Source organism: Arachis duranensis, chromosome 5 (genome assembly GCF_000817695.3).
Source record: "Arachis duranensis cultivar V14167 chromosome 5, aradu.V14167.gnm2.J7QH, whole genome shotgun sequence".
NCBI lineage: Eukaryota > Viridiplantae > Streptophyta > Magnoliopsida > Fabales > Fabaceae > Arachis > Arachis duranensis.
This window is the reverse complement of record NC_029776.3, coordinates 105,130,613-105,140,660: the sequence shown is the minus strand read 5'-3', so window position 1 is coordinate 105,140,660 and position 10,048 is coordinate 105,130,613. Positions and strand designations below refer to the sequence as shown.

At 33.4% G+C, this 10,048-nt stretch overlaps 1 protein-coding gene, 1 long non-coding RNA gene and 2 other non-coding genes across 4 annotated transcripts in view; 1 reads left to right on the top strand and 3 right to left on the bottom strand.

Annotated features, from left to right (window-relative positions):
- LOC107491125 (protein SRC2 homolog) overlaps nt 1–718 on the bottom strand; it is a gene marked incomplete in the record, with an annotated part of 1,506 nt that extends 788 nt beyond the window's left edge. Inside the window, 1 exon segment of the mRNA XM_016111892.3 lies at nt 1–718. Within this exon segment, the coding sequence (XP_015967378.1) occupies nt 1–649 (649 nt within the window).
- A 2,055-nt stretch (nt 719–2,773) lies between these two features.
- Nucleotides 2,774–2,890, top strand: LOC127747934 (U5 spliceosomal RNA). Its single transcript, XR_008009880.1, has one exon. It is a non-coding gene; the product is annotated as a U5 spliceosomal RNA (small nuclear RNA).
- A 1,020-nt stretch (nt 2,891–3,910) lies between these two features.
- TRNAT-UGU (transfer RNA threonine (anticodon UGU)) lies at nt 3,911–3,983 on the bottom strand. Its single transcript has one exon. It is a non-coding gene; the product is annotated as a tRNA-Thr (tRNA).
- Nucleotides 3,984–6,801: 2,818 nt separating this feature from the next.
- On the bottom strand, nt 6,802–9,277 carry LOC110281419 (uncharacterized). The gene is made up of 3 exons (XR_002376287.2): nt 8,699–9,277; nt 7,810–8,022; nt 6,802–6,865 (listed from the first exon to the last, which is right to left on the bottom strand). It is a non-coding gene; the product is annotated as an uncharacterized LOC110281419 (long non-coding RNA).
- Nucleotides 9,278–10,048: the final 771 nt, after the last annotated feature.

Genomic DNA, 10,048 nt, shown 5'->3' with positions numbered 1-10,048 from the left:
CATACCCGCCGTAACTACCGTACGCTCCCTCACCATACGCCGCCGGCTGAGGAGGAGCTCCACCGTATCCCCCGCCGTACGGATACCCCGCCGGTGGATTCGAATAATACGACCCCTGCACCGGCGGAGCACCACCGTAAGGGTAACCGTATCCCGATCCTGGCGCAGGAGAGTAATCCCTGGACCCTGGCGGTGGAACGCCGTAAGGTGGAGCATTGTATGGATCCGGCGCACGATAGCGTGGCTCTCTAACAGTAACGTTAACGTTAACCTTTCCGTGTGGCCTTCCGGAGGGTCGTTTCAGTTTGAGAGTTCTGCTTAATGGAACGCCGACTCCAACGTCGTCTAGAACCTCGGCTAATTTGAGCCGAGCCGAGCCGATTAGTGGCTTTGTGTCTTCTTCTCTGCCAGCGTGGACGACGTCCACGTGAAGCGTGAGGTTCTCCAGTGGCTCTGGTGGAAGCGGAATGACGAGGGTTTCGTCCCAGTTGGGATCGGTGTCTCCTTCTTCGTCGACACGTGTCGACGTCTTGTTGCTTGGGTCGACCCATACCACGGCGTAGGGCCTGTTGGGCCCGTAGCGCCAGTTCACGTTCTTGAGCCCGCGGGCTGATTCCAGCTTCACTTCGATTTCGTAGCGAGAACCCATCGTTGAGAGTGGTGGTTGGAACTTGGAAGAGTAGAGAGGATTTTTTTTTACGAAACGTTAATGTGGGATGTGCGGGTTTTTATATGGTGAAGTGGAAGGTGGAGGCTTTTGGTGTTTGTTTTTAGGTCCTTGGATTTTGTTAGAATAACGGAATTGCCAAGGACGCCTTTAGCAAATCACAACTTTATCCTTTTTATTTTCCCCTTTGGATAAATTTAATGTAATTTATGTGTTATATATAACGTATAGTTAACGTAAGAATAACAGTACGTTTAATTAACGGGTGTTACCTACTGCTATTATTTAGAATTTTTTTATGTAGGATGAAATTGATTTTTGCAAGGACAAAATTGAAATTAAACATTGAAACTCAAGGTCAATTTAGATATAAATTATTAAAACTTATTTTGATAAAGTTGGTTGGTAATGTGATAATTTCCATACGTTTAAGCCAGCAGGGGTAGGGTGTAGCGGGGGTAAAGAACATCTTGGGTGGGGAATAATAGAGGAGAGTGGTTGCTTCGAAATTAAGGTTTTGAATAATATTTTGTGCCGGTTTGGGGCTTCACTTTGAAAACAAAACATGGAATCGTTCTAGAAGTAGTAACTAATAGTTGGGGCAAATGACATATATAAAATCATTGGATGAAATATTTAAAAAAAAGCAACATTTTAAATATATTACATTTCAGTCTTAAATTTATTTTTAATGAATTTTTAGAAATTATTTATTATTTTATTTTAAATTATTTAATTTCTATTTTTATTCGTTTTAATTTTTTGATATTTTATTTGAATTTAAATGGGAGTATTTAATTTATATAAGTAGTAAATTGAATCAAATTGATTCGATTAATAATGTGCTTTCGTTATAGTGTAAATTAAATCAATATTAAAAATGTGTAAATTAAATTTAATTATTTTGATTTATATAATTTTATTTTAGAATATACATGTAAACTAATTTACTTTAAGACATCAATATAATTTTGATCCTCAAATAATTTGTTTGCATGAATTACCCTTAAAATAGAAAGGTTATATCTTATCTTATCATGAATTCTCGCAAAGGATAATTTGCACTAAACTTTGGTATAATTTGAAAAAAAGGGATCTTAGCTTTTCGAAATTATCAAACCATGTATTTTTTTTTTTTCAGTGACCTTGGAGTTGGATGGATATGGCATAGGGTGGGTGCCTGCTTTAGCCAAGTCAGAGAAGGAATAATATAAGATACTTGGATTAGGCTTTGCTCATCACGCATTTAAGCATTGCCACACGGAGAAAACACGGGCATGATGATGCATCCTTATGTTCTTTTCTGGGAAAGCATCACGCCAAAATTAATAAACATAGCGATTGTGATTGTGATGTCATCAATCCATTTATTTTTTATTAAGTTTTTCCATCGATTTAGCATTTGAGTAATATACCTTTTTTAAATACTAATATATTACAAACAAAAAGTGTTAAAACTCCCAAAAAGATTGGTGTGTGATTATATAGATTTTTAATTACTTTAAGTTAAGCAATTCGATAATAATAAAGAGGCAGTTTAGTTCTTCTATACATAGTTATGTTAATGTCAGGTACATACCTAAATTTTGAGCTCATTTCTACGAGTGCATACTATTGGGCATTTATGTGTTGCAATGAGAGTGTATAATTAATATATTTGGGATTCAGATTAAGAAGATAGCTAATCTATAAAATGCAGTTATGGTATTTTATAATTGAGTTTAGTGCATGTTTAGACATCTTTTTCTGGTTTATGTTTGCACATGTACAATGTGAAGTGAATAATTGCACTTTTTAACCAAGCAAAGATTGTTTAATTTGGTTTTCTTCCCACTTTTTTTAAGGTAAAAAACCATGCTCCATAAACAAAAATTTATTTGTTCATTTGTAACTTTACTATGAATTATGATCTATGAACATCTAAAAAGTTTCTAGTTCAATGACCATGGAAGTTAGGCCAAACATCAACCTAGTATAGAGACAGTACCAAATTTTGAGAACTCTATCATAAGAAGCACAAAGAAGCCCACATCGTGTAGAGAGTACGAAAGAAACAAAGTGTAAAGACTATAAATAAAAGCGACGAGTGACATTTAAAACTCACGGAGCCGTGTGGTGAACACAGAGCGAACTATTCTTTCGCCTTTTACTAAAGAATACCGTGTGTTCGCCACTTAATGCGGCATACGCCAATTTTTGGGAGAACTCTTCTTTGAAGAGTTCTACAACAATACTAGTTAAAATGTTATTATTCTCTTTATATGTATGATTTATTTTTAGATCATATATTCTTTTCTCACTGTAATAAGTGTTATTGGATTAATTAATGAAAAAATAATAAATTGGTTTTAAAATTGAGTTCTGAGTAGGTGAAAATAAAAAATTATATGTTTTTTTCTAAATTAAATTTTTATATTTTTTTGGTCAGGGACCATGGGCCAAAACTTTCCAAATTAATTTTTTATTTATACCTTTTAGCGAAAATGGCCAACATTAAGCTTTTTTTTGGGGTTTAATACATTTATGTGTTTGTAGTAGGACGAGTGGAAGCCCACGAATAAATTGTCAAAACTGAGGAGGCCAATAACTTCAGAACAAAACTTTAGGCCAAACAAAAAGAAAGACAATGGCTGAACAGTACATGACTATATTAATGAAAATAATAAACCAACCCTTGTAAATAAATAAAAAGGACTGGACATCTAGGGATAAAGCACTGTTTCGGTGCGGGTCAAGGTCAAAAATAACAGAAATAAAGAAAAAAACTCTTTTTTTGGTCAAAAATAACAGAAATAAAGAAAAAAACTCTTTTTTTGCGCTAGACGTCGTAGAGAATTAAGAATTCTAAACGTTTTGGCTGAAAATAAGGATCTTGATAGAAAAAAAAACCTAATGAATTTCCATTTTTTCTTTGGCCAAATTTTCGATTAGAGGATTTAGCTTGTATGAATCGCTATTGGGTTGACACCGATAATGGAAGCCGTTTCAGTATAGTAAGGATACATCTGTACCCACGATTGAGAGGTCGTTAATCTATAATCTATATTTCTTTCTTCAATTTAGCGTAACATATCCGGTATGCGGATACAAATAGATACACGCATAGATGCACACACGCATTGTGTTAACTGTATTATGAGGCCTTGATACTAATTCAATTATATATCCTTTAGATACAAAAAGGAATCGAAAAAATCGGCTTATCGTCTTATATCTACTTTAAAACAACAACAAAAAGAGAAAAGCCGGCTATCGGAATCGAACCGATGACCATCGCATTACAAATGCGATGCTCTAACCTCTGAGCTAAGCAGGCTCATATAAAAGAAAATGCGCATGCATAGGAATTAAATAAACTAATAGGATCTTAGTTATTAACAGTTTGGAATTTGCTATTCCGAACATAATGAATATGTCATAATTCAATTATTACAAATTGAATATTAAAATAAAATTAGAAAAAAAAATATATATTTCATTTCTTTTATTTATTATCATTTCGAATTTGTAAAAATTCTATTACAGTTACAGTAATTATATTAATAGATTAATATAGTAATATATACTATTATATATAGTAATATATATTATATACTAATATAGATAGTATCTATAATTTAGAATATTCTTATCCATTAAGATTTAATATGTATAAATTTATCCATAATCTATCTATAAAAGATTGGATTATCAGGATAAATTTAACCATATATTTATATCCTTAAATTAATTGAATTTATATAAGATAAAGAATTCTCAATTTATATACAGAATGAATTCTAAAAAGTAATTATCAATTCGATATCTCTATCGAATTTCTATTTTATTCGAAATAATCAAAAGAATATCCCAATTACTAACTGAAAGAAAGAGAAAGACCCAATCCAGATCATAATGAAAGATTCCCGTGTTTTCCTTCGAAAAGGTAAAAACTAAGACGAAAAAAAACTCGAGGGGACTATATTAATGAAAATAATAAACCAACTTGGGTTGGTCGATTGGTCAGTTCACTCGTCCGTTTAAGCAAGTGTCGGGTTTGAATCTCGTCTTGTGCATATAGCAATCCATTAGCCAGCCAGCGGCAGACCCTTAAATGAAGCTTAGATCTGCGACAGATTAGTCCTTAACCTGTCGGATTGAGGGATACCGTAGAAAACCCAAAAATTATTAATGAAAATAATATAATGCATGATTGCATTAAAAATATTCATGCTTATATTTTTCTTACTTCTAAATCTTGTTAAGAACCAAAAAAAAGATGTGTTAAGGACCTAAGGTTCTGTTCATTTTAATAATTATTTTATTTAAAAAAAACCCCTAAAAAAGGAAAACTTTTTCATAGCGAATGACAAGTACATTGATGTTCAAACATGCTAATGAGAAGGAATTTCAGCACATCAATCAATGGAGAAACTAAGCAAAGATCTAATATAGAACATAGGATAATATGGTAATAAAGAGTTTATATATATCTCTTGACTCTTCTTTTTTTTTTCGGTTTAGGAGTGATTTGGGGTCATTGTTAAAAGGGATGGATCGCGAATTATTGAATTCTTTTTTCCGATTTTGGGTCAAATTTTGTACAAATGATCGGAGGAAAAAAAAACTTGTGTCTCTCTTGAAATAACGCTGAAGTGTCCTTAAATGACAAGCCAAATTTGTTGGCATGATAATTGCATTAAACACTAGCATAAAACTATAACAAGTTTATTTCCTTTAAGACCAATACAATAATGCTGCTTTAGTGGTTAGACATTAAAAACATGGTTGCCAAGACTGATGAGACTATTTTCAATATTTCATACAAATATAATTACAGTCAAGACTAATTAATTACGGTCTTTCAAACCCAGTAGTAGTAAGCTCAATCTTTCAAGTTATGTAGTACAACCCCAATTATTTGCCGTCACAATTAGGTAGGTACAAGGTACACAATTGAAAGTACATGCATCCACTACATTTTTTTAATCAAATATCACAAAAGTTAATAAATTGTACTTCAAATTATTAAAATGACCTCCATGAAATTTTTGTCTATCCATGCAAGTATCAATGATTTCATTTGGGCCTTTTGAGTTACATGAATAATTTTCACCAAAGTTAATTGGTTGTAGAAAGTAGAAATTAAATGAGGAGTTAATAAGAGTTGGTTTGAGTTGTCTTAATTGTGGCACGTGGTGGAACAGCTTGCATGCATGTGGGAGAACACATAGGCCAATATATGTTTAATGATATTTAGTAGTAACCCTGCATATATGTAACCTGGATATACCAAAATTAAAAGAAAAATGGAAATGAAAAATACAATGCAAATCAATTTGGCTTAGTCGCCTCAATTCCCTTATCTGCTTTGATAAGTATTAGAAAGTTGAATTTCATTTTGTATATATAATAATTTATTGGTTAAGAACAAACTTTTATATAAAGTTAAAATCTACTAATACATAATATTTTTTAGCTTCTTAATGGAAAATACCGAGAAATAAAATGGATGCATGCATGTGTTTTTACATTAATAATTATATATTATGAGCAATCTTATATGATTAGTATATATTATTATTTTTTGTGAACAATCATATTTATATACGTTTTGTACAAAAAAATATATAATTTGTATTTATATTTATTAAAATTTTACACACATAAATTAATATAATTTATACCAATATTTTTTAAAATTTATATACATAAATTAATAAAATAAAAATTTAGTATTTGCATTGTATTAATTAAATAATGATAAAAAATACTAAAAATGGTTAGTTTCAAAAAATTTCTCATGCATTATTAAGTCATTTTAGCTGGTCTTTTATTTCATTGAATGTAGTGATGTGTAAATAAGAATAATATATCATAAATAATCTATATATTGTCCTGGTTCTCAAATTGAATTGACAATATGGCAAGCAAATTAATTGGAGTTTTGAAGAAACTATACCTAGCTATGAATAACTGCTCTCTGCAACACAATAAATTGAAAACCAGCAACATTATTACTGTTCACTAAAAGTATGTTTGGTTGATATATAGTAGTAAAATTGTTAACGGAGTGAAATGTTCAAGAATATAATAATCTTAGTGTGACATGTTGAGATGACGAACTAATAATTCGATATATTTCCAACATAAGCTTTTGGTTTTTACCAAGGTTCGGAAAACCGGACCGGTCATCAAACCGCTCTAGTTACTGGTTCACTGATTTATTGGTCCAACCGGTTCAACCGGTGGTTCAATTCACTGATTCATTGGTCCAACCGGTTCAACCGATGGTTCAACCGGAAAAACCGTTTCAGAATAAAATAATAAATAAATTATATATAAACATTATAAAATATAATTATAGTCTAATATAAATCTTAAATATCTTCCAAATTTAAAACATTATATGAAATGTCAACCAAATCCATATGATCTTATCAAAATACAAAGTTAAATAGTGAAAAGAGCAATGGTGCAAACAGTAACAATACAACTAGAAATAATCATTAATCACTCCTAAATTAATTCAAAACAGTAGCATAACAAATAATCACCCCTAAATTAATTCAAAACAGCAGCATAACAAAATCACAAATCACAAATCACAAATTCAAAATTCAAAACACTCAGTGCCATAAGTCCATAACAAAACAGCAGCATAAGTGCATAACAACAACAACAATAGCTTAACAAGTTACTAATCAGTAATTACAAATTCCAAACTCAAATCAGTAGCATTACAAAAGACCAAGAAATCACAAATCACAAATTTAACCTTGAATCCCTGAAACAGAGTAACATAGATTCAACTTTTCACTAACCTCAAATCAGTAAATTAGTAATCACAAATTCCAAACTCAAATGTCAAATCAGCAGCACTACAAAAGACCCAAGAAATCACAAATTCAACCTCAAATCCTTGAAACAGAGCAACACAGACTCAACTTTCCAGTTTCCACTAACCTCAAATCAGTAAATTAGTAATCACAAATTTCAAACTTAAATCAGCAGCATTACAAAAGACCCAAGAAATCACAAATCACAAATTCAACCTCAAATCCCTAAAAGAGTAACACAGACTCAACTTTTCACTAACCTCAAATCAGTTAATCAGTAAATCAGTAAATCAGCATTGATCAAACTAAATGTATACCAGCTACCTTCAATTTATTTTTGTATTTTGCAACCCCTGGTTTTGTTTTGCAGTTTTGCTTCCTTCCACTTGATCACATTAGATGTATTGAATCTAATTGGTGCAGCCCCACTTGCCCATTAATGTCTCCCACAATTTGGTGCAGAGGATTGCATATTCAGCTTGACAAAAATGTTAAAAAATCCATTTCCACCAACCTCGGAAGTTCAACCTGAAATCCCTGAAAACAGAGTAACACATACTCAACTTTCCACTAACCTCAAATCAGTAAATCAGTAATCACAATAAAAATAGGAGGATCGACAAGCATGTTATTATTCACAGAAGCTAAGAACAATGAAAAATGGAGAAAGATTCAACAGTTTTCAACCCAATTTTAACAAAGCTCATCACAATCATTAACAACAATAAAAAGCATTGAAGGAACAGTGAATCAGTAACATAGGCAGTGCAAATTTAAAATTTAAAAGCTATCAATTTAAAATTTATCATCAAATACAATCAGAAAGCAAAGCCAATCAACCAAGCACTGAATGAGCATTCTGTTCTGATTATGTGACTGGGAAGCAACAAATTCAGCAACAAATTCAAGTTATAGCAACAAAAACATAATAGAAAATCGTTTATGGTTTCTATTGTATATTGGAAATTTTGCTATTAATTGTTTATGATTTCAACAAAAACACAATGCAGCAGCAGTAGCACAGTGGAGCCACAAAACACACAACAACACACTAGAAGCCAAAAGCCACAGCAGAAAGCCAAAGCCAGAGAAAATCAATGATTTCAACAAAAACACAAAACCCTATCATCATTGAATGATTTGTTGATTTCAGAACAGAGAGTCACATAATAAAACGAAAAACGAAGAACAAGGGCACACCAAAGCCACTGACCTTCGAGAGGGCGAGGGCGACAAGACGACGGCAAGCAGGACGAATCCGATGGAGGATGGGCGCCGAGCGAGGAAAAAGACAGCGAACAGGGGGTTTGACTTGGATAATGCCAACAGACGAAGAGAGACTCCTTGGTGACAAACCCCTGACTGCTACAGATGGCGACAAACAACAGCGACAAACAACGGCGACAACACGACGGCGGCCGAGCTCAAGGAAGAAGCAGTGCACCTGCGACTGGTTACTGCGAACAGATCGAAGACTTGGAGAACTCCCCTGACTGTGACGCACGAAGACTCGAGGAGACAAGCCCCTGACTGCGATGGACGGCGGCAAACACGGCTCCTCCCTGCGGCGGTGGTGGCGGTGGTGGCGGCTAGGATTTTTCCCTGGTTGAGGCCAAGCGTGTTCTGCACTTCTGCTCGAAGGAATAAGGAAGGAGATGGTGAAGGGCGTTTTGTTTCTCCCCTTAAGCGCGAAACGGCGCCGTTTTATTCAAACCGGGCGGTTCCGGTTCCGGTTTGACCGGCCGGTTTTTGTCCGGTTTAACGGTTTATATCCGGTTTTATAATTTCCGGTTTTAGGCATCAAACCAAACCGTTTATGTCTCCGGTTCGCGGTTGAACCGGTCGAACCGGCCGGTCCGGTCCGGTTTTCAGAACATTGGTTTTTACGGAAAATTGAAAAAGGCAATAATTGATTAATCCTTAATGGCTTGATTATCTTGTTGATCTAACAAGACATATTCATTTAAATTACGTATTCGAAAATTCTAATGCTACTAAATATTAGCCTTTGATTACCCCTAAGAAAAATAATTAACTAGCTTGATTGTCTGGACCTAAGCTAAAATAATAGTAGCTACCTGGAATATATAACCTCTAATATCGGCTCATTAATTTTTATAGATATGGAGTCCAATTTTATCTTATTATGGATTTCAAAAACTTTGACACAAATATGGAGTAGAGAGGAATTGCATTTGCCAGTTGACAATTCATGTAAAACGATTAATATAATAAGATTTATTTAACTTGTGATCCGGGGTGTTATAAAATCTTCAATGGATTTGCCAAGGTTGCGAGAACCGGACCGGTCAATGAACCGGTGAGGTTACTGGTTCAATGGTTCAATGGTTCGACCGGGGTTCAATCGGGGTTCAACCGGTTTAATTAAATATTAAATAAAATTATTAAAAAAGCTAAAAATAATTTTAAATATATTAATTTAATAAAAAACCGTTAAAAAACCGTTAAAATTACCTAATCTGAGCAACAAGATGAACCGTCAGTTGTCCATACTCGAACAATCCCCGGCAATGGCGCCAAAAACTTGGTGGACGAAATTGTG